The following is a 23613-nucleotide window of genomic DNA, read 5'->3' as shown; positions in this document are numbered from 1 at the left end:
GGAGGGCCGTTGGTGCCTTGCTGCCTGAATTCTGTTCTTGCCTAGAAACTAAGGCAGCAATCCGGAAAAGGAGAATGTTTCTCAGGCAACAAACAAGCCCGCAGATCGTCCCCACCGTCGACGTCATTCTCGATCGATCGGATTCCGCTTGTTGGCCGTTAGGGGGTGATTTTCGTTCGTTTCAACCTGTTCAGGGATAATTCATCACTATCTACTTTTTTCCTGGAAACTGTGGAGGGGTAACAAAAGGAATATGGTCTTTCCCATGCTCATCTGAGTGAGCGGCTGCTCTCGTTATGCGATGACCTCCAATATCCAGCTCATCGACAACACGGCTCCTGCCGAGCGGCCGGCCCCAGACGACGCATCGTTCTCCAGAACGACAACGACCGCCAGCTCGGGGTCTAGACTATGGAGTCGCCCGTCGATTCGTGCGGAACGGACCAAACGGAAGTACGCAAAATGGCAGCCTGAGCGGCTGGGTATTGTTGCTACTGGTAGCAATGACATCCCTGAGTCGGGGTCAGAGCAGCTGTCGTCGGACGAAGGGGGGTGGTTACGTGCTGCGACTAATACGAATACTCTGACCAATGCCAGTACAATCCACGAGGATGAGAGTACGGTTAATTATGGCAACGATAACAATCGGGATGGATATCAGTCGGACTCACAGCCGGCATACTATGAGCGGAGTGGTGATAATGCGGCAGAGCCCATACAACAACACGACTTTGGTGCTGGCGCTGGCACTGATTCCGATACTGGTACAGAAGCAGAACCTAGGAGGACTACACACCAGTCGAAGAACCACCCTAAGATCTGTGGCCTGAAACCCAATAGCGAACTGGATATTCTCTACGAAAATCAACGAGGCTGGTTCTTCTTCGGTATCCCGCTCTACTCCAATCAGTCCCTCCTCAATATCGACCCGGTGCCGTGGATAAATGCCAGCGGGAAGCGGAGCTTCGTCGACATCACAAACGCGCAGGTCCCTGATCCCAGCTGGGAATGGGCGTGGAAGACGTGGTACGTGGATATGTCTGGCGACGTCGACGAGCAGGGGTGGCAGTATGCATTTTCTTTTTCCCGCTCGTCATCATGGCACGGAACGCATCCATTCTGGCACTCGTTTGTACGCCGAAGACGATGGGTGAGGTTACGTGTCAAGAAAGCTTCGACTGAGCGGCATCGGAGGAGTCGGACGGGGCTGGAGATGGGACATACCCTCAACGAGGACTACTTCACAATCCATTCTGCTGTGAAGCGGAAGGGAACTTCTAGCTCGGAGAGACCGTCGAGGGCGGCCTCGGTAAACCTGGGAAAGACTGTTATGGACAGACAAGAGGAGGATTTGGAAGAAATTAGGAACATTCCTACGTTGATGCACGCGGTGAAGACTGCAATTGTAGATCGGGAGAAGCTTGACGCTGTGAGAAAGTTTGTTGAAGACGGAGGCGAGGAGCTTTACTACTTAGATGGAAAGGTAAGCACCACCCGTGCCTCATACTTCACGACGCTAATATCCGATCTAGGTTCCAGAAATAATGAGCCGGTTTGTCTACCAAACATCTCGCTGGCAACTCGTCACGTACTTCAACGAAACGATCCAAGCCCTATCCAAACAACAAAAGGACCTGGAATCGACCGAACAACCACAATCGAAACAAGATACCAATGTTCAAGACCTTCGGCGCAAACAAGAATATCTCACTCGCGCCGCCTCCACAGCGGAGCGCCATCTCATCGGGCCCGAGGTGCTCCAGCTTCAGGAGTTGGAGCCCCAGGATAACCACAGACGTGCGTCGACTTCAGCTGCTGAGATGCTGGACCTCACGCCGGTGAACAGGAGGGATAGTCTTATGTCCAGAGTGTCGAGCAGGTTCTCGTTCAAACCAATGGATAATGGGGGTGAAATCAAGGGAATCCCGAAGGAGGCCGAGATCGGACATGACTTCCATATTTACTGAAGTTCGCTATATCTTTGTTCAAGCCGAGATTGTTTTCTGTGGTTGATACCCTTTCTTTTCATCTCATGGGCATGTGGGTTAGTTTTGTATAGATTTCTGAGCTTGTTATACCTGGATCCAGCTTGTGGAGATTATGTGCTTCTTATGGTTCTTTGGGAGCTGATATAGGCCTGTACCTAGAGTACGTGTGTCTGTACTCCGGGATGGATGAGCGGAGATGATTCACCGCCTCAAGCTTCCCCGAGAGCTTCTCCCGTGACTCCGGCAAAAAATGTTGCCTTCCTCCACGTACCCCAAGGCCACTCATTATTTACTCGTTTTCCCATGCTTCGCTTCTCTATTTTGCTGCCCATCATATGTTATCGCGTAGCTGTCCGCGTCTGAAAAGATGCGGTCTTTCTACAATTCTAGTGGACTGCGCAGCGGCCCGCGGACCGCTTGACGAACCTCTCCTCTTCCTTTATCCGCGCTGGTTCACATCCACAGCCCGACAGCAGGCGAGGCCGATAAGCACGGGGCTCTCTCGCAATGAAGATACTCAACCTGCCGCTCGGGGTTCCTGCTCGTGTCCGACACCTCGTCGTGCGAGACTGCCGATCCGGAAACAGTCTTTTGGCGCGTCCTCGAGGAAAAGATGGCTTTCCAGCGAATCCAAGATGCCGTCCCCGAACACTGACTCTGTTGAGGAAGTTCAGTCTCAGCCCGCCAGTGGAGCGACTACACCTGGGCCCTCGACGAACGCGGAGGATGGAACGAAAACTAGCGCAGGGCGGGGAGTTGATGCGAGTGCGGAACTGGATAGCGGCGTAGACCGCAATAAGGTTGTAGAGGAGTCTGGGGGCACGTACACCGAACCAGAACCGCCTTCGCCCCCCGATGTTGCGTCTCGACGCCGATGGAAAAGATCCCGACCTCTTACTCGACCTGTGGGATCCAAAGTACGGCCGCGCAAGTTGCGGCGCAACCTCGCTCTTGTGGAAAATGACGAGCCAAAGACACACGGCACCATATATTCAAAGCTCTACCTTCTATATCGGAAAGCGGTGGCACTTCTCGAGACAGTAGAAAGGGTTTCTACAGACCGCAGAGGCTTTCCCAAGGCGAACCTCTATACGGTCAGTTACGTCGATAATCCGGCCTTTATAAAGAGGGAGATATATGTTCCTGACGAGACGATTGCTTCTATCGCTGGCGTGTCGGAAAGATTTTCGCAATCGGAGAATGTTTGGTTTATGGGGGCGCTTCACGGTGATTGCCGGGTGCATGTCATGCCTTCCAGCGAGAGCTTGGGCGTAGATCGAAAGGTTGTCCTCATCGGTTTGTGGGCGCCTGTCAAAAGAATTATAAAACACATGATGATGATCAAAAAACGACAGGAGCAGGGAGATCCGCTACTTGACATTCAAAAACCACCGGTACCTATTTTCCCCTCTCGTCTTGCTTTGGCGCAACGGGAGCAAACCGAGGGGTCTCGGGACTTCACTATAGTCAGAGGGGTCTGGACTCTTAACCCAAGGCCACAGGTGCATATTGATGCCCTGATTGACGGTCCGCACGAGATCTCTAGTGTGAGGCAGTTTACGGAGCATGTGGAACAGCTGACCAAGGCCAAACCAACATCTGGGCATTCCACACGTCACAGTGTCAGGGTAGCTGAGGCCTTTCGCGATTTGTTCCTTCACCGAAATACACAACATTTGGTGTCCACAGCAGCATTTAATGTGGCAATTTCCTATCTGCTTCAACACAATCTTCGAGATACCGTTCGGGCATTATTTAATCGTGCAGGGCATGTCGCGACCGTCGAGTCTTTCAACATACTTTTGAAGCACGTGGCGAAGTTTCAAGACATTGAATCGTTTTGCTCCGTCCTAGCCGTCATGGCTAAAGTACGCGTTGCTTCCAATATTCGTACCTGGCTGGCCCTTCTAAACGCCCTCGTTTTCCAGGCGCAGAGAGCAGATCTTGTCAAGTTGTTGGAGCAAAAGGGCTACTTGGAGGACCCTTATGTCCTTCGAAGCGTGCTGCAGTCCATGGTCCAGGGCCTTTTCAAGGAACACCTCCGTCTCGGCAGGAGCTCGAGCGATTTCTTCCACCAGGTTGTCCTGGTCTCTGGGTCGAATTGGTTTCCGCCATCGTTGACCAGGCAAATGTTCGCTGTCACGGCCAAGCTAAAGAACGTAGACGCCATGCAAGAGCTCCTCAAGCTGTGTAAGGAAAATCAAGTGCAGTTGGGAAGCGCAGTGGCATACGAGATCATCAAGCTCTTTCCCAGAGATACCTACAGCGCCGTGTCCTACGCGATCCAATGCCTGGACTTTCATAATGCCGAGCTCGACAAACCAACCTACGAACGCCTCTTCGCGAATGCCTTTCAGAACAAACACTACAACGTATGCCGCGTCCTCTGGCGATACGCCTGCATGAACGAGTCAACAACAGAGCCTATGCGAGACGCCATGATTTTCCTCCTTATGCAGAATATAGCAAGCAACCCCAAGTCCGAGCAAGAAAAGCTGTGGTGGACCTCCGCGGGCAAAGTCATTGCAGGCCTCTGTCTGCATCTCCAAGAGTATCCACTCAAGCAAGAATTGCTCAAAAATCTCCCCTTCCAGTTTCATGAGTATCCGCTCTCGGCCTTCACAAACCCAGTCATGGTCGAGGGAAAGGAGCGCGAGGATCAGAATCAGGCTGCCCGGGCGATCATCCAACATGATTACGAGGTTGGGCCGTGGTTTCGTCCGACATACTCGATCGCGCATATGCTGGAGGCTGCTCTCCAGCTTGATATGGAATTCGGGAGTGCTCCCCGTCCCACCAAGTGGCTGATACAGAATGCCATACACATACCCTTCGAGCTGGACTTGTCGAAGAGATGAAGTCGCAGAAATAGGACTTCTCCTCGACTGTTATGGGAACTCCTGCCTGCGATGATATGGGTGGCCCTACTGTCATGGAAAATTCGACCTGGCATCATGCATTGTCGGCGCATGTCGGATTGTATAGATCATTTGTTGTACTAATCCATTGTATATTAGTTTATGCCCTGCTTAGATCACAACCACCCAGCTACTGTACCTATATACCTCGAAGAATAGACTTGTATATTAGCGAGCCGTTTTTGTTGTATATCTCCAACCCCTTCAAACCCCGACACCATTGGCCTAGGTTAGTAAGTCATTCAGTGATGCTGCAGATGCAAGCTTCTGGAACCTGGTCTTCCAGTTGCATTAATCAATATTCAACTCGAGCGAACGATGGAGTAACAGATCCGAAATGGCGTCGTGCGCCCGTGATGCCGCATGAGCTGCATGTTCCACATACATTGACGGTTTAATACGAGCGCCTTCGGGCTGATCAAGCAGAAATCCGACTATATCCAAACGTCCCGCCGTGCACCGTAAAGCAGTGCGTCCAGAAAGATTCCCGGCCAACGCCGTGCTCGTTCCTGTGCTGAAGAGGCAGCTGAACAATGTCTGCGTTTCATTGCCTGATTGCAAAGAGTAGGGTTGAAATATTCGCCTCGAAGACATCGCTGTGCTCAAGAAGTAGCTTCACGATATTCAGGCTCCCTCGAGGGATACCCTATATCAGAGTCGTGAGCATTGCATGTAGCTGGGTGCTCGAGGAGGATATGGGCCGTCTTTTCAGAACCCCGTTTGATGCTGAAGAGCAGCGTTAGCTCGTAGGCATTGTTAATGCACGCCCATGCCCAGGAAGAATAGTTAGCGGATTATTTTAATCATTGTCTCTGGTGAAAGCCAACCATAGTACGATCACCCTCGATGGAGTCTAACGCGGTCATCCTTCGCCTCGTCCTCATATTCAATACACTTTTCTGGGTCACACCCAACCCAGCTTCAAGGGACACCTGATTTTCGATAGACATAGTCGCGCGGATAGAGGTTATCGCCCGCGCGGCGCGGGGACTAAAACCTCTGCAATACACCATAATCATCGCCATTGTTCGGGCGCGAAAACGACATTGCTATCTGGCCAACCCCAGTGCCCGACAAGGCGCGGTGTACCGTTAAATTTCACGCAGCTTCAGAAGTACGGCGGGAGGCGGAGTGCACCGACGCTGCTGGATTGTTGCCGAGCAGATGCAGCCCCGTAATCACCATATCGTATTCCGCATTGCTTCCGAGAATATCGTGTCTGTCGAGCTTTGCTCGAAACGAGATGAATCTCATCAAGCATTCGCACAGCGGGGATTTGCTCGATTTCCAGCGAGCAGATCCAGCGAGCAGATCCAGCCCACTGTATAGTCCTCGTGAGTTCGCTCTATCATTATCGTCCCTTTGAGCCGGCTTTCCAGCGGGCCGTATTCATGTTGGACAAGTAATGGAAGAAAGTGAAGAGTCAAGTACAGAGATAAGGTTGCTGGGGGGTGAAGAGGTGGTGGAAGTTGGGGTCGCGAGGGCATGAGCGAGAGACTAACGCAGCCTTGTCTGATTAGACATGCACCTGTATTTCTCATTCAGAACTCTAATCGTGCACATGCATCCAAGCCCAGTCACAAACATAATTATATGAATCGCAAATTTATCCCTTCTATCCCATGTCGATGCAGTCATTATCGTAAAGTCATAGCAGTATACACCCAGCCATCACACTCCATTCTCACCAAGTAGCGGCGCCGCTGGCGCAATAGGAGCAGAGAGCAGATGGTCATGGGCATGATCCGGCGGAGGAGCATATGGGTCAAACGACGTTCTCATCAGCCCGACGCCCTCCTTCAGATATAGCACTAGCCGATACGCTGAGTTTCCGTTCAAATAATACCGATGCAGCCGCTTGCTCCGCCGAAACCCAAGCCGCTCGTAGAGCTTCATTGCGCCGGTATTTGTGATTTCGGTCTCAAGGGCGATCTACAGAGCTCATCCATTAGCATCCATCCACAACATACACTAATACAAGCGAACAAGGCGAAGAAAAAAGATACACACCTCATCCGCACCCCCCATCTCCATTGCATCAATGGCCATCCTCACTAGTCTTGTCGCAATTCCCTTCCCGCGATACTCCTCCTGCACAGCCAGCATGGCAATGTACCCGCGCATCGGCCCGTGTCTGTGCGGCTCAAGCTTCGAAACGACAACGCCGACCATCTGTTCCTCGCCAGTTGCCGGGTCGGTGTCCATTGCCAGGAAGCAGAGATCGCCCCATTGGTAGAGGAAATAGCGGTATACGTAGATGCTATAAGGCTCCGAGAGGTCTTTGGAGATCAATTGGCGCATGGCGGCAACGTAGGCGTCTTCGTGGGCGGAGTCGTAGCGGATGTAGCGGAGAGTGGAGGTGGGGTTATCGGAAGCTGGGGGTGTCGAGGAGGCCATTGTGGTGGCTAGGGGAGGAAAGCAGAGGAGGGTGAGGAGGGCGAGGGGGATAGTTGGTTGTTGGTTGTTGTTTGCTGTTTGCGGAGTGAGGGCGGAGGCCTGGTGAGGGTTTAAAAAACAGGCCGCATGTGATTGTGAGCTTATCGGTTCATGGCCTTGATTTCATCGATCCATTTATCCACAGCCCTCATCCTGCTTCTCTTTCTTCAATTCGACATTCCTGGTTCGATTCGTCTTGTGCGACATTGATTTGCTTTTCCCCCTTGTCTCCCCTACGAGCCCTCCAATCCCAAGCGCAGCTGATCCGCTGGCGATCGCTGCACGTCTTCCTCTATGCTCCGCCGTCGCCAGGCCAATGCCGACAACAGCGACGATGTCCAGTCCGCAGCCCCTGCGGACTCGTCGCCTGAAAAGCACCTCCGACCGACAGCGATAAAGCCCAAGAATGAGAGGAAGCAGTCGTTCATGACGAAACCGAAGAGCAAGCGCCGCAATGGCCTCATCTTCTTGCTGGGTGGAGTCTTCGGAATCTTCTGCGCGGTCTTCTTTGCGCAGCAGCAGGACGTTATTAGTCTGGAGTCTTTAATGGACTTGAATATAGACTCGTTGATGGATGTTATACCCCAAAGTATCATGCGAGATGCGCGGGAGTTTTCGGTATGTTGCTTTCTTTGACATCCCGGCTAAATGGTGCTGACCTTGGATGCCTGCAGCAACATGAACGCGATACGGTCAGCTACGATGCATTCTCAGTTGGCTTGCATCTGCGGTCGCAGGGCGTTGAAGCGAAGCACCCAGTTATAATGATCCCGGGGGTTATCTCGACGGGGCTCGAGAGCTGGGGTACTAGCCCTACGTCGCTGATGTACTTCCGGCGGAGACTCTGGGGGAGCTGGAGTATGATGCGGGCACTCGTGATGGACAAGGCGGAATGGAAGAACCACATTATGCTGGATAAAGAGACTGGGTTAGATCCGCCGGGGATCAAGCTGCGAGCGGCCCAGGGTTTCGATGCGACGGATTTCTTCATTACAGGGTATTGGATATGGAACAAGATCTTGGAAAACCTCGCGAGTATTGGGTATGACCCGACGAACGCCTTTTCGGCCGCCTATGACTGGCGACTATCATACTTGAACTTGGAGGCTCGAGACCAATACTTTAGCCGGCTAAAGTCGTACATCGAGACAGCGGTGCAAGTACGTGGTGAGAAGGTGACGCTCGCTTCTCATAGTATGGGCTCTCAAGTGGTTTTGTTCTTCTTCAAATGGGTTGAGAACCCAGCGCATGGAAACGGCGGTCCAGACTGGGTGAATCGTCACATCGCCAACTGGATCAATATCAGTGGTTGCATGCTCGGCGCAGTCAAAGGCCTCACAGCCGTCCTATCCGGCGAGACACGGGACACAGCACTGCTCAATTCTTTCGCGGTCTACGGTCTGGAGAAGTTCCTCTCCCGCGAAGAGCGCGCTGAGATATTTCGCGCAATGCCCGGCATCTCCAGCATGCTCCCCAAGGGTGGCGAAGCAGTCTGGGGCAATTCCACCTGGGCCCCCGACGACCTACCCGGCCAGCACATGACATACGGCAATCTCCTCAACTTCCGCGAGAGCAACTCCTCCCTCACGCAGAAGAACCTCACTGTCCCAGAAAGTCTCGAATACCTCCTCAACCAAAGCGAGCCGTGGTACCGCGACCAAGTACTCGGAAGCTACTCGCACGGCGTCGCCCACACAACCGCCGAAGTGGAAGCCAACGAGAACGACCCGCGCACCTGGCTCAACCCCCTCGAAGCCCGCCTCCCACGCGCCCCAGACATGAAGCTCTACTGCTTCTACGGCGTCGGCAAGCCAACCGAGCGCAGCTACTTCTACCAAGAGGAACGAGACCCCCTCGTCAAGCTGAACGTCAGCATCGACACAACCGTAACAACAACGGACGGCACAGACCACGGCGTTGTCCTCGGCGAGGGCGACGGCACCGTCAGCCTTCTGAGCACGGGCTACATGTGCGCCAAGGGCTGGCATATCAAGCGGTATAACCCGTCAGGGATTAAGATTAAGGTTTACGAAATGCCACATGAGCCGGACCGGTTCTCACCACGAGGTGGCCCAAACACAGGTATTCCCAACTCAATTCCTATCCAGACGACGTTGTTCGCTAATAAGGCTCCAAGGCGACCACGTCGATATCCTCGGCCGAGCTTCGCTCAACGACCTCATCCTTCGCGTTGCGGGTGGCCATGGTGATGAGATTGAGGATACGTTTGTCTCTAGGATCAAGGAGTATGCGGAGAGGGTAAAGGTTTATGAGGAGTAGACATATACATAAAGAGTTCGCACTTATAATGTATTAATTACTACCTTGGCTTTTCATGACAATGTATACATACCAGCACACGAATCGATGTCCATATCAGTACTAAACCTCTCTGCTTGCCTTTGGTGCCTTGTACTTTCTTCCTGTAAGACCTCTGGCTGCGACCATCTTCAGTGTTCCTTGGTGGATTGTACGAAACATACCGTTCCTGGACTCCTAGCTGATCTACGCATCATCGAATGTCTAAGCGTCGCGATGTCAATTCTATTACAAGCAAATATGGACAAAGTGGTCAATAGTACACAAGTTGCCTTCATAAATCATAACACTACCGGATTATAACTAATAATACTGCTGCTATGGATAACTCTCCCGCAACACACACTATCCAAGGTGGGACGAGCGGATGAGGTAGGGCGAGTATGGATAGATCGGAAGCGGAGTGTGCCAAAGGTGGGTAATGGTAGGGTAGGTAGGTGTGAGAGCGTCAACCCATAGCAAGCAAGTCAAGTCACCGTCACGAAAGGTCTAGAAAAGTCGACGACCGAGCCGAATCGGGACGCGGGGGACGTCCTCCAATAAGCTCTCGATGTCGGAATCTCTTCCTAGCCTCGCACGTCCGGTGAATGTCAGAAAGCAACGCAGTAGCCATGTGTATAGCCCCCAAGTAACTGGTGGATATGATCCACGATGAGCGAATGGATAAACCATGCGAGCGAACAAGAAGAAGGTTCATCCTTCCCCTCTTTCTATATGCCAATGCAGAGTTCATGATGCATTGCAAAGCAAAAAGATATAAGCCATCTATGCACAGCGAGTGAGGTGCAAGAAGAGAAAAGGCGCCCCGTTCCGTTATTTTTCCCCATATAAATGCTTCCAGTCCCAGGCGCCAAGAGTGTGAGCGATCGACACGAACGGTAAAAATATGTATATAGTATAGTCGAAGCGAAGGATAAGGATGGGTTCGACTAGGTCAAAGGTAATAGCGAACGACAAAAGTGAGAATCGAAGTGTGTCTCAAGTAGACACGAGACAAGCGAATGTTACCGACGGGGGGTATCGGAGGGTCTTCCACGAGGCTAGGACACAAAAGCGATTCTAGCCCCATTGAGTCCTAATTAACATTAAGACGGAGCAACGAGAGTGGCGGTGAGCGATAACTCAAGCCACATTCGAGCCCAACCGGATTCGCGATGTCAAGCAATGTACAGTGAAGTGCGGCGAAAAGCGAAACGGTACCCCAGGCGAGTTCAGACCGAGGACATTAAGGCCGAACCGCTGGATCCGGGATGCCGGAACAAAGGGTATTAAAGATATATGTGTCGAAATGTGCTCGATGCAATGAAGCCAAAATGTCGTGACAATGTTCTAACGCCGTCTCGTAAATAGATGCAGTGAAGAAGAAAAGGGAGGTCGCTATATGCCGATATCGACGTGGTTTGCGGGGTTCTCAAGGGCTGAAAGCATGCCTGCCGACCTCAATGTCGGTGTGAGGAGAGGTCAGTGCCTCAGTTTCCCATGAGTAGTGGTCGTCAACAGGGCTCAATGAGCCCGAGGAGACGGAAGACGAAGAACCAACGGTCCATTCATCGCTGTCGAGATTGAAGTCTCCATCGTAGCCTGCCAGACCGTATCCATACTCCAGTGCAGATTCGCCGAACTCGACGTAGTCGTAGTCCCAGCGGAAAGTCTTGTCAAGTTGGACACGCGGGAGGAATCGGGTTTTGGCGAAGTAGAACGAAATGGCAGCTAGAAGACCACCCGCAACCAGATCAACCGCATAGTGGTGCGAGAGGTACATGGTTGCCCACCACATCCATAGAGTGTAGGTGACGAAGACAGGCTTCATGCGCGGGAAAACATGGCTCATGAACAGTGCGGCCAGGGTCGAATCAGCAGCGTGCAGCGATGGGAACGCGCCAAACACGACCGGTGATTGATGGAAGCCCGACGTGTAGAGGTCGATACCGAACAGTTTGTCAATACGAGCAAGTCCTGCAGGGTCGCCTTGAATGGAGTAGTCCGCTGGAGCGAGGCCATACCGGTTCTCGTACCAAGGCGGAGAGCAGGGGAAGAAGAGCTGGATGGTGACAGCGGCCATGCTGATGTATCCAAAAGTGCGCGCGAAGAGCGGAACGGTGCCGGGTGGGCCGAAGATGAACATGATCAACGAGCAGACAAACGGAGCGCCATAGTGGCAGATACCGTAAGGCAGCCACGCCAGCACGTCAAGCACAACGTTTTGGTGAGCGGATAGAATATTGCTGATGTTTGCGCCGTAAAGAATATTCTCCAGTGCTGGTAATACACGGACCCAAATAGCAGGGCGCCAATCGCTTGGAATGAACCTACACTCTGTCAGTAACTCGGTCAAAGGTTTTGCTAGCTGGTATCACTCACTGGCAGGCGTAGAAGAACAGAAGCCATCCGGCAATCGGCAGAAATGGAAGGAAGAACTGGCGGGTCATAGGGATCAGGAGCGAGAATAGGAGCATGGAAAAGATGGCCGTTTTGCCCAAAGGCCCGGGAGACTCGATGACGGTCAAAGAGAAGATGCCAACAATCAGCAAAAGCAGATATTGGAAGTCGTAGACCGTCCATCGGTGGCTTTGCAGCGATCGTAATGTGTCTGCGGGCGATAATGAAGTTTGTAAAGAGGCTATTGATGAGGTGGGAGATGCTCTACTGCGCAACTTGGACCTCAGCTTCCTTCGCATGCGATGCGGGACGAGAAGTTGGATAGACCGCCATGGGACCTGGATCTGAAGCTTTCCAAACTGGTTTTGCGTGCGATCCTTCCACGTGGGAAGCGTTTGGTTCATGTTTGCGGCGAGCCTCGCGGGCAGGACTCAATTTTAATCCTCCGAGATAGTATGTCGTTTGCTTTCTTTGTCCTCCTGTGCTGAAGTTGGACGAAGGCCAGTAATAAGTCGGACGCGGAAGCGGCGGAAAAGGGGTCTCGAAATAACGACGCCGCAAGGCAACGAGCGGACTGCTGACTGAGTCGACCGAGGCGGGGAAATTAAGATCGGATCGAAGACGAAACGAAGCGCAAGCTCCGGTCTCCAGCGGCCAAACGAGGATGTCTTTGGGCCGTCACGTTGCAGGGGGTTTCACTGACGCAAGGCAGAGAGCAAGGGCGAGCAGTTGAAGGAGAAACCTGGAACGAGGAGGTCGCGAGGAGGCAGATGGCCACGGAGCCGGAGTTTGAGACCTTGAGGCGAGTGACTGAGGACGAGGTGAGGTTGGAGAGAAGCACCGATAGGAAGAAGAAGAAGAAAAGGTCGACGAGCAGAAGATGATGAGGAAGCGCCAGCGCCCTAGTCTTTGAGTCTGGGCAGAGCGGAAGTGCCGGCTGCCAATACGAGGTACTGGTATTACTGCAGCGTATTTTACATAAAAACCATGCAGCATGAGCTAATCACGAGGGGGCGCTAAGCCCTATCGGGGCTAATCTCGGTATCGGACACAATCCCAGCCGAGCTGTGCCTGAAAGCCTGAGTGATTCAAGTGGGCCAGTAGTGGAGGAGGACAAAATCTTCATCGACCAAACTATCGAGTCCACTCTCGGGCTTCCAAGGTTTGCTAACTCTACTCTATGTTTGGGCAACTCGTGGAAATTCTAACAGTCAAAGGTGAGCTCGCTGCCGCGCCGGAGTTAGAGTACAGGGAGACGCTGAGCTGTGCTTATCGTTTCAGAGCACCCCGCTAACCGCCAGACCCCGGAGTGACTGCAGCCACAGGTGCCGAGTATGAAATGTGATATGGACGCAGCCTCTTACAGAATCGGCAGGGAAAAATCAAATCAAAAGGGCGGGAGATCCATCGGCTCATCGGTAGCCAACTGAAAGCCACAGATCTGCTGGACATGGCCCCATCCAGCCAACCGAAGGCGTCCCTGCCGCCAAGAGCACGGTCCCCTGACTCTCTTCATTAAACTAGCAGTCTAGCTCACCACCAGCTCCTGAATATTGGACGATTCAACAAGCTATCGCTCGATGAGACGTCGAGCGTCAACACAAACTGTCTCCCAGCCATCTTCTTTTTCAGCTGTTTTTGTCTCATACGAATCCGACGAGGTACAAAGTACGAGACTGTAGCATCCAAGTGCTACTGTGGTGACTGGTAACCGCGAAAGGCCTTTTTTGGGCGATAAGGATGGGATGGTCTGACATCAACATTGAAAGACCCTCGGCGTCAGCTCGGAAATCGGACATCGACACGGCCCAAGCTCCCGTCGTCAAACTCCGAGATGGCAGATGCTCAGCTTGCCAACCCCATATTTCACATGGATAACTCGGTGACAGTCAGCAGTCAGCACTAAAAGGGAATATGCGCTGCTGCTGAACTGCAGCAGGGCTTTGATCTATCGATTGGGCGCACGAGACCACCGAGAGAAGAAGTGTGGCATAATACGGGAATACGGAACATGATACATGACGGTATGACATAATTACAGCACAATACCCACGATGGATGATGGATTACGGCAAACCGCGGGTCAAGATCTTGTGCTTTGCACTTCCAGACCGAGTCGCTTGCTACCGGTAACATCTGCACTCTGGAGCCATCTGGGCCGATGATGACCATAGTCATAACCATGCGAGCCGCTGGCCATGCGCACAGAGACACGATGCGTCCGACTCGACCTAGATAAACGTGTCAGTCAACGGCGCAATCTACTAGTTTCAGAATTGATTAAAGGATGGGTGAAAGCGCAACGAAGCTTCAAAGCCTCCTCGCGTCCGGAACTAGATACTGCCTGCGATTCTTTACCTCTGTATCTTATGAGGGTAAGGCTGCGCATGGTCTCCATTCAGCCCTCGTATTCGTTCATCAGCTCAGCATCTTCGGGCGCCGTTGGCGCGAACCCAAAGGCCATGCAGTGAGACTTGGGCATGAAGTCATCGGTGCATACCACCAAAATGGTAATAGCAGTCGTAGGGGATATTGTATTAGGCTCCTCCATTCTATACGGCGCTATAAACGTGCCTTTAGCTATGTCAAGCACAGCCCCGCCAGGGCTCAGCAAAACGATGATTGATGAGGCTCGGGCAATTCCATCATCACCACTCTTCGACCGGAGATTCGGCGCAGAAGGACAAGCATCAGCATGATTCATCATCGATACCTAACGTATCTAGCAAACGAGCCTCGGCGCTCGAGGCTAGCCGTTAGCCCCATCACGGGCGGGTGATTTCATCCCATCGGCATACATCATAAGTCGATAACGGGCGAACGACATCATGATACAAAGTGGATCTCAGCCCTGCAGGCATCTTGGTTGCGGGTTCAACTGAATCGCAGACCGATGTCTCTGGCCGCTGCATTCTCGCCTCGAAATGGATGGCTGCATCAAGTCGGCATCAGCTGAATCCTCATTGTTCAGCTCTCTAAATTACCAATGAGGTCATCCCCGCTACTCATGTCGCTCGAGAACCTCGGCCACTCTGGATCACTCTAGTATGCTCTATGGACAAAATATTGCTCCAGCAACCATTATACAGTAACAAAGTATATACTAGACGCCGTTTTACCGGCTTTTGTTTTGGCGCAGCACAGATATCCTATCTCTGCGCTCTAACTTTCTATCCAGCGGTCCAGATATCTCGCCTTCATTGTCTGGTTAACCCTCATGATTCTCGTCTCGTCTGGACTCCATGGCTGGCCTGCCATGAGAATCTCGGTCTATCTACGTTCTACGGTATACATGCACGTGGGAGAGTATTGTCCGATCAGCGATAAGTCCGTCTCACGCGGGGTCCCCAGGGCAAAAGAACAGGGAACAACCTTCCGAACCGAAGAGATACCAAACTTGTGCTACGGTAGATATCATGATGGATTCCCAGTTGAGTCGGTCTCATTCGTTATACTCCGATGCGGACGAACTCGCAATTTCAGCCAGCATCACACTTACACGCCGTCGGATTCCAAAGTTGCCGGGAACATACTCAATGCCTATACTCCGTACTCCGCTCTCGAGTCCCTCGGCACCTTTAGAGTACATACATTCCTCATAAGATTATCACATTCCTCAACAATTCAAAACAAGGCTGACACCTGCACGTCGCAGCCATTCTCCACTAACAACGTGCCTTGAAAGTTGGAGGCTGCCGTGCTGTTCCTGGCCTTGAAACAAATGTACTAAGTGAGGTATGTATACACCGGGAAATTAAACCCTGTCCCTGGCAGGAGTACTTAGAGCCAGGGTCGCGAATTCCCAGGAGAGACAACATAACACTGCTCATAATTACCGTGTGTAAGGTACGCCGCCTTACATACTACTTTCCACGTATGGATATGAACCGGCTCGGTGTCTGAGTCTGTGGCAGTGCAGGACATGTCCAGCCCCTTACTTGGCCGTTCGTTCACTCTTCCCTATCCGCGGATACCTGGCGCCGCGCCCGTATTCGCAATCATCATCAAATCAGGCACAGCACAGCCGCGCAGCATGCAGCTGTGGATCTTGACGGTTTAATTAAACTATCTGACTATCGTTTCATGTCGTCCGGGCCGTTTGAAGCTCCTCTTTTCGCCCCTGGTTAGGCAGCAGGTTAAGGATTTGTGGCTTATCCATCATCCACTATCCACTTGACAAAGGTACTATTGCTACTTATGGGGCAGGGTTTATACTTGGTTAAAGCGTGCGATTTTACAGGTGGGTTCATACATACTTCGCAACTCAGCCTCCGACCCTAGCTGTGACAAAATTAGTATATGGGCGGGTCGCGATCGTATTCGTGTACATCGGTACTCCGCAAAGGGAATGGGTATATAGAACTCGGCTACCTGGGTCGTTCGTTATCCCCTCTCATTTCATGTATGTATGCGATTGTACTAGCAAGGGGGCTGAGTGTACGATACATCGCGCTTACTGGTGTCGATGCCAATCTCTGCCTTGCATTTGGTATGCATGGTCGCTAGGCTGTCTGAAGTCTCAACGGAGGTTCTCTGGAGTAGGCTCACTCTCAGGGGATGGTACCTTACGGCGCAGATATACCTGAGGTGTTGACCTGGACGTTCCTCGACCCTCTTGTGCAGCGAAGCTATACTGCATAGCAGCACCGTAGGGAGTAGATAAAAGGCAGCCGAAGTATACACTTTCATCGACATCAGAAGACTCAGCCCTAACCAACACAGCAAATATCAAGGAGATACTTCAGGAAGCTTATCTCAGCAAAGAACCTATACTTTTGCCGACCTTCTCTAGATAAATGACCGATCTCGCATATGCGGCCCGACTCGTCTACATACGAATATCTAGGACTAGAACTTGAGAACAGAGATTATACTGGGGAAGTTGTAGAAAAATAAGCAATCTATGTATTGAATATATCCTAACTCCGTCCGTCCAGTACATAAATTTGTAGCTTTTACATCCCAACGCCATATTCATCGATCATGAATGCATGTTTACATGGTTCCATCTCATACTTATCATTTCCCTCGTAGCTCTTTTCTCATCCAGAGCCAGCGCTCCCCAGCGCCTGAAATCCTTTGACCAGGCCCATAGCACAACCCGCTGCGACACCTCCCACTATGACCATCTGGAGTCCGCCCCAAGCTCCTTTCTTTATATTCTTCCTTCCACCCCATCCACTCACAAAACATGTCTTGCCATACCCAAACAAAAACAGCGCAATGGCCATAGTCGCAATACTCCACTTGAGCGCCAAGAACGCCTGGTCCGGTCCAACAAAAAAGTACGGAAGCAAGGGAACGAACCCGCCGATGAAATATGAGAGGGCTATTGTGAGGGCGCAGGTAAAGGCCCGCGAACCCGAGGGCTCTGGGAGGGTGTGCTGGAAGGTCATGAGGAAGGAGGGAAGGTGCGGCGAGGACGTCAGGTGCGTCGCGAGTTGGGAAATGAGGTGGTCGGGAAGCTCGTAGGGTGTGAAGATTTCGTGGATTGTATCTGAGACGGAGGAGGGTGCTGTGAGGGTTGCTTTGGTGGTTTCTTTGAGGGTTGCGTGGTAGGATTCTCTGGTTTGAGTCAGTACGCGAGGCATACAGGAAGTTGCTGGGAAGATGTACTCTTCGCTCTTCGCCCCGAGATACCCGCCCAGTCCCATCGATATAGCTCCGGCGATGAGCTCGGCACATCCGCCAAAGACGACGACTTTTGTATCTCCAAGTGCGGAGAGGCCTGCAGTGAGAGCGAAGGGGACCGTCATACCGTCTGAGAGACCGATGATAGCGTCCGATATCACTCGTCCATCGATGAATTTGCTGTCTTTGACCTCGCGAGGCTTGAGTTCGCCGCTTGCACTCTCTCCATCGCTGGAACTGGCGAGATCTTTCTCGATGTCATACTCCGAGTCTGTAGTCGGGGAAAGAAGGCCCTTGAGGGAACTGATGGAAGAGAAAGACATCTTGCTGCTGTACAAAGCTCGACTCGCTCGATTCAGATCTGGCAATCTGCAGACGACAAACCCCAAGTCAGCCAAAAGCACGACTGCCAGTCCGAACTTATACCAAGCTCCAGCTTCTACCCCAACAGCATGGATTTAGAAACCAAGCGTGGAGCTGTCTATCGGTTAATCCGCGATCCACCTACCAGACGGCCCTTATTGCAAAGGGCATCCATCGTGCACGAAAGATAACCTCGAAACTGCCCTCGTGCCTGGCAGCGACTTCTCCGGCTGGCATCGATCTTATCAGGTGCTCCACGACGCAAGGGCCTATAACGACCGGGTGACCAACAACGTGCTGGGCGATCGCCGGTCATGAGGGGCCTGCTCTTGGCACGTGGGGATCTAGAGCTCTTGATTTGCTGCGTGGAAGCGTGATGCGGGGAGACGGCCAATCAGGGGAACACCGCTGGGCCCAAGCTTTCAAAGGAATCGGCTTGGCGTTGCACCGGCTAGCTTGTTCCTTGCTGTCGATGGGACTCTGTGCGAGGAAGATACGGCGCATTGATAATGGGAGAAGGAGATTGGATGGTGAGGTAATGCAGGGAAGGCTGGGATTTGAGAGGCGGGCAACTTAGGCACCGCGGTACACTACCTAGGTACAAATACTCCGATATCTAGGAGCACGTCTCCAACCCTAACAACTATACCATGACCGATCTGTTTACATGACTCTTATTTCTATACTGCGGGGTCACGATGCTCATTGCAAAGGTGACAGGACGGTTGGAGGAGACTATAAACAATATCCCTTGTTTGACTGCTAGGCCCCGAGTCATCACCCGAATACGCGACATACTGTGTACTCTAGTAGATAAAAACTATACAGACGTCTTCCGAGGTTTGGTGCTTGTGCATCGGTCTACCACCTGAGCAATAGACCTATATAGATTTGGATTGCGCTAAAGTTTAGCGGGTCGGGTCTCATAAAAAACGATAAAATAGTGTTTGGGCGGATATATATTTGTCTCTCCCCGTACCCTAGACGGAATTTCGTTGAACCTCACATTCAGACTACTCAACATAGTAGGTTACAATAGGCCACTTTGGACGCAAAGCCCTTTAAAATCTCACCCATAGAGTCTAGACCAGCTGCCTGTTGAACTTCGACGCCAAAGACCCGAAGTTTTGCATACTGCCTCGGAGTACAGAGTAGGTCCATTGCAGTGGGACAGGATCAACGGCTCTATGCATGACGGCGGCGGCGATCAAGGGTGTTCACTCTATGATAATTGTACTCATAGTAACGTAAGTGGAGTACTAAGTCTAGATAGTAGATGTCTAAGAAACCTGTGATAGCGTATATCTCATTGCTTCCAATGTTGCTAGAAAGGTGATACTCAAGAATGACACAACCTTACTTAATTCATCATTCATCAATCGTTACTGCTTTTCCTAAGTAAAGATAGCGTTAAGCCGTAGGCACATCATAGAAGCGCCAGATGTTATATAACCTAGTAAGGCTCTCTCAACAGCCCATCGACCGTAAGCCAGGTCTTCGCCCGTTTATGTCTCGAAAGCCGCTTCGATAGTCAATGCCTATCCAATAATCATTCATTAGACCATGTCCCGTCAACATAAGCAGAGACGCGAAAAGGAAACTTACCCTTTCCTCTGCTCAGCGCTTCCCGCGACATTCGCACTTCCACTCGCTGATCCCGTCATATCCCAGAGCCGACTCTTGTACGCTGGGAAAGAAGTGTGGTTCCACATATTCACGAGGATACTGCACGCCCGCATTAGCCACCTGCACATGCTTCAATCCTGGAATGTGTTCATGCAAGAGTTCTCACCTCTGACTCCGGTCAACATATTCCTCTTCGCCGACCTGGCGCACGCCAACTTTCATCCCATCTTTCGTGAACATAACGTTCCGCTTCTCCATCTTGCTCTTTGTCTTGTCGGAGACTTCTTGAATGATGCTGTATGCGATGAAGCCGATCACGACGAGGACGATGACCACGATCAGGAGGATGACGAGGGGGATCAGCCGGTTTGCCATTTTGGTTGGTTATGGGTTGGTGGGTAAATGATACTGGGTTGGTTGCTTTTGATTCTATTGCACAGGAAGAAGGTTAGTTAAGACTGATTGACATTCAACGAATGAGGATAAATCTCAGCAGTGATGTTGGATGTGAGAGGAGTTCGTCAGACGCAAAGATGGAGCCGAACGCCCGATCGTAGGGCTGAGCGGGTGACGTCGGCGACGATCGATCATATGCCCGGTTCAAATGGATGGGGTTACGCACCACTAGTTGTTGATCACTCAACGGCGTTGCTAATTTTTGTGTTCAATTCAGATTTGACTAGAAGTGAGAAATATTGCCTCTATTTATATTCTTCCGCATGAAGAGAAAAGAAAATAGATGAAAGAGTGGATTGGAAAGAAAAAAGACCCGGGCGTGGCTCACGGGTCCGCGGCAAAGAAAATCCTGGTGCCTGGATGGGTTTGCGCGCTTTGAAACGCCCTCGCTGTGGCTTGTATGGAATCTGGAATTCTGCATGCGACTGATTGGGGAATGAATGCGCGCGGGGGTGGCTTTATCCTTCTGGGCTTGTCAATTATAGATCCATGGAGACAGCCCTGTGGTTTGCATGGCGATTCAGCTGGGATGTGTCAAGGACATTGCCGTTAGGTACAGCGGATAAAGACCAATTGGTAGGTACATTTGGAGAAGGCACCTGCATATCTCAATGCATGCTATGCAGGTTATATTGTGTTGGTTTGAACTATTGATGTTGCGTGCACTCCAAAACCCGAGAGACTTCAAAGCAGCAACCCATTCAGATAGTTGGAATGTCACGCAATGTCGTCATGATGAATCATGTATATATTCTCAGTCTCAACTTCATCCCTTCCAGCCTGCCAGGATCATACCATAGGGATTAGTATTCATACCACTCCCTAGATAAGATTCATCCTCTTCCCCTTACTATATCGAAGCCTATTATATCCCAGACTAAAGTCATACCAAGCATTCACGATGTGCGATGTCCCGTTCTTCTTTCCAGTCTGCATTCAATGCGGGACTGACCAGAACCCCTGTCGTTGTAAAATTGTTGGCCCAACACTAGGTAGGCGTTTCCAGTCATTCTACGTTGGCTTCCTCCGAATAGACATGCTGATGATTTAGGGTTCGTGGTCACAATCGTCGCGGCAGTTGTTTGCTGGCCTGCCTCTATATTTTGTGGGTGTTGCTGTACGAAGACAGGAAAAGAGTAGGTTATACTTGGACGCAATCATGGGCGGAAACCATGCTAACATGGCATCTAGTGTGCTAGGATACCCGGTCAAGCTGAATGGTCAAGTGTCAAATGCCATTCCTATATAGGACGTATCGACATCAGAGACAAGTATTACTCAATTATAATCAACTTAGCTTGTGCAATATTCAGTGTTCGAAACAAGACATGCGGGGTAATCAAGTAAAACATGCGTAAAGGTATCCAGATAAATCATCAGTAACATTATGACTCAACTCATCATCCTAAAACGTCCCGAACCGTTCATTTGAACTTCTCCTTCAACTTGGCAAAGATGCTGGATCGCTTCTTCTTCTTCTCTTCCTTTCCGGACGAGCCATTTGAGGGGACTTCCGATGCCTTGGTGTTCGAAGGGCTCGCGCTCACTCCCTCCCCGGTGGTCGATGCTCCAGTGGCTTGTGTCTCAGTGGTTGCGGCTCCAGTAGTTGGCGCGCTAGGCTGTGATGCTTCAGTATTCGATGCCCTGGCACCCGTAGGCGTTCCTGTCCTTGGTGACAACTCCGCCGAGCTGGGTTCCGCGATGCTAGCTCTGGGGGCTCTCTCTGTAGTGGCAGCGGTGGTAGTAGGCGCCGGCGCGCCAGCCGAATTCTCGACCTTGACCTTCTGCTGTAGCTCGTGCTCTAGCTCTTTCTTTTCGTCCACAACCAGCTGGTTTGCAGCTGCTTCTGGGTCCTGGTGAGCCTTTTGGAGAGAGTCTTTCACGACGGCTGGTACATCGTTAACCGGGCTTGTGCTGTCGGGCTGCTTCTTAGATTCAAACGGGACGTTGGCGGCAAGAGCAGCGGTAGTAGACGTTGGTGCAGCAGACTGCACGGTGACCCCGGGGTCGGAGGATACAGGGTCATTTCCGCTTCCCATTGGAAGGCTGGATTCAGGAATCATGGTATTTGAAACAGGAGGAACAGAGAACGGGCCAGCCAGTCGAGAGCTATCTTGATCGTATGAATCGTTGTTGCGAGCAGTAGACTGTACAGTGTTGGTATTGAAGGTGCTGGGGTCTGGGACTTTCTCTCCCGGCTTCAATTGGATTGGATTGCCAATGCCGCTGGAGGCCGGAATAGGGTTGACAGAGTATTCAGACAGTGGGGTGTCCGCAGGAAACCCTCCGGGGACGTTAGTCCGTTGCTCAAGCGGAACGTCTTTGTCCAACCCCGCAGTCGTCGATCCGGGGGCCTTGTTCTCTTTAGGGACTCCACCGGCTAAACCGGCGGTTGTGGAGTTGGGCGTCACGCCAGAGAGTGTGCTAGCCATGTCTTGGGTGCCGTTCTGTAGCGGTGCGGTTGAATCTGCTTGGATCTGGTCCGGATAGAGGACGTTGTTCACGTTGCTAGAATGATCGCTTTCTTGCGGTGCGTCAGGTAGAGTCGTCCAATTTCCGTCAACGACAAACTGTGAATGTGATAGGTACACGTCAGTGATACGAAAATGTATTCACGGAGCGGATTTTATAGTTTTGTAGAGAGGGGGCGGAGGCCGGTCAGCGCTAGTGTAATGACGTCAATGGCAGCTGAAGCGGACAAGGCTGTTCAAGCGGACGCAGCGCGGCGTCATCACTGCCGATGGCACAATATAGAGGGGCCTAGCTTGCCGAAGGGAGATTGGGTAGAAGCCTCGAGAAGCGGGCTAAGCAGCCAGCTGCCCGTCATGTGTGAGGCTGTAATGGGGGAGGCCCGTTGAGTATGACATACCTTGAAGTGCACTTTTTCGGTGGTCGCCGGGAGATGGACTTGCTTCTCGAAGCCATCTCCTTTCTGATCCAATTTAATCGTCTTGCCCCAGTCATCAAATGTGCCTGTGACAAACACCTCATTGGCATTGTAAGGCCTGGATCAGCCGTGGTCAGTCCATGGTCAGAAGCCAGGTGGGCGATGGCTGCTGGGTCTAGGAAAGTTAATTAGCCTCGAGCAACTTACCATCGGAACGTGTAGCTCCCCATTCTCCGTAAGTGCTCTGGTATGGGCTGATGCGCCGGACGAGGAGAGGGAATTTTCGGGGCGACCAAGCAGGGAAGAAGCTGGGGAATAGGACGGAACTGCACTGATAAAGCGTGAGGGGGCTGGGAAGGCAGGCAGCCCTTGGGCCAAAGCGGGGGTCGCGCAACTCGTCGCTCGGAGGATTTAGACACTGACAACTCTTCAATTGCTGATAAGAAACAGAAGCTAATGCAGTTTCTAGATGATCTTGGAGTCGCTTTGCGTGCTCATCGCATCGTGCAAAGTAGCGGTGGGATACACTTTTAAGGTCAGACACCACCGGCTCAGTCTAGACGCCGGATCTAGACACTAAGCGAGGGTAGCATCCAGGCATTGAGACAAC

General features: G+C 51.7%; 8 protein-coding genes across 8 annotated transcripts; 3 read left to right on the top strand and 5 right to left on the bottom strand.

Annotated features, from left to right (window-relative positions):
* Positions 1 to 146: 146 nt before the first annotated feature.
* Positions 147 to 2145, top strand: BDW74DRAFT_139076 (uncharacterized protein). Its single transcript, XM_073722479.1, has 2 exons — positions 147 to 1483; positions 1533 to 2145. Exons 1-2 carry the CDS (start codon positions 302 to 304, stop codon positions 1965 to 1967), a joined length of 1617 nt encoding a protein of 538 aa, XP_073584867.1. The 5' UTR covers positions 147 to 301; the 3' UTR covers positions 1968 to 2145.
* Positions 2146 to 2623: 478 nt separating this feature from the next.
* On the top strand, positions 2624 to 4846 carry BDW74DRAFT_177166 (uncharacterized protein; the record flags this gene model as incomplete). The annotated part of the gene is made up of 1 exon (XM_073728806.1): positions 2624 to 4846. The coding sequence occupies one exon, from the start codon at positions 2624 to 2626 to the stop codon at positions 4844 to 4846; it is 2223 nt and encodes a 740-aa protein (XP_073584866.1).
* Positions 4847 to 6037: 1191 nt separating this feature from the next.
* BDW74DRAFT_151372 (peptide alpha-N-acetyltransferase MAK3) lies at positions 6038 to 7454 on the bottom strand. Its single transcript, XM_073724167.1, has 2 exons — positions 6917 to 7454; positions 6038 to 6838 (listed from the first exon to the last, which is right to left on the bottom strand). Exons 1-2 carry the CDS (start codon positions 7301 to 7303, stop codon positions 6578 to 6580), a joined length of 648 nt encoding a protein of 215 aa, XP_073584865.1. The 5' UTR covers positions 7304 to 7454; the 3' UTR covers positions 6038 to 6577.
* A 34-nt stretch (positions 7455 to 7488) lies between these two features.
* On the top strand, positions 7489 to 10347 carry BDW74DRAFT_139063 (phospholipid:diacylglycerol acyltransferase). Its single transcript, XM_073722478.1, has 3 exons — positions 7489 to 7960; positions 8017 to 9424; positions 9480 to 10347. The coding sequence occupies exons 1-3, from the start codon at positions 7637 to 7639 to the stop codon at positions 9620 to 9622; spliced, it is 1875 nt and encodes a 624-aa protein (XP_073584864.1). The 5' UTR covers positions 7489 to 7636; the 3' UTR covers positions 9623 to 10347.
* Positions 10348 to 10733: 386 nt separating this feature from the next.
* BDW74DRAFT_139054 (phosphatase PAP2 family protein) lies at positions 10734 to 12544 on the bottom strand. The gene is made up of 2 exons (XM_073722477.1): positions 12023 to 12544; positions 10734 to 11970 (listed from the first exon to the last, which is right to left on the bottom strand). Exons 1-2 carry the CDS (start codon positions 12442 to 12444, stop codon positions 11073 to 11075), a joined length of 1320 nt encoding a protein of 439 aa, XP_073584863.1. The 5' UTR covers positions 12445 to 12544; the 3' UTR covers positions 10734 to 11072.
* Positions 12545 to 16963: 4419 nt separating this feature from the next.
* BDW74DRAFT_151363 (VIT1/CCC1 transporter family protein) lies at positions 16964 to 18262 on the bottom strand. The gene has a single exon (XM_073724166.1). It carries the CDS (start codon positions 17992 to 17994, stop codon positions 17083 to 17085), a length of 912 nt encoding a protein of 303 aa, XP_073584862.1. The 5' UTR covers positions 17995 to 18262; the 3' UTR covers positions 16964 to 17082.
* A 1373-nt stretch (positions 18263 to 19635) lies between these two features.
* On the bottom strand, positions 19636 to 20035 carry BDW74DRAFT_177161 (uncharacterized protein; the record flags this gene model as incomplete). Its single annotated transcript, XM_073728805.1, has 2 exons — positions 19636 to 19759; positions 19827 to 20035. 2 exons carry the CDS (start codon positions 20033 to 20035, stop codon positions 19636 to 19638), a joined length of 333 nt encoding a protein of 110 aa, XP_073584861.1.
* A 1115-nt stretch (positions 20036 to 21150) lies between these two features.
* On the bottom strand, positions 21151 to 23285 carry BDW74DRAFT_138997 (carbohydrate-binding module family 48 protein). The gene is made up of 4 exons (XM_073722476.1): positions 23211 to 23285; positions 22986 to 23121; positions 21514 to 22686; positions 21151 to 21357 (listed from the first exon to the last, which is right to left on the bottom strand). The coding sequence occupies exons 1-3, from the start codon at positions 23231 to 23233 to the stop codon at positions 21541 to 21543; spliced, it is 1305 nt and encodes a 434-aa protein (XP_073584860.1). The 5' UTR covers positions 23234 to 23285; the 3' UTR covers positions 21151 to 21357; positions 21514 to 21540.
* Between the last annotated feature and the right edge of the window lie 328 nt (positions 23286 to 23613).

Source organism: Aspergillus multicolor, assembly GCF_047715735.1.
Source record: "Aspergillus multicolor strain CBS 133.54 unplaced genomic scaffold BDW74scaffold_9, whole genome shotgun sequence".
Taxonomy (NCBI): Eukaryota; Fungi; Ascomycota; class Eurotiomycetes; order Eurotiales; family Aspergillaceae; genus Aspergillus; species Aspergillus multicolor.
The sequence above is the reverse complement of the archived record's forward strand: the minus strand, read 5'-3'. Positions and strand labels throughout refer to the sequence as shown.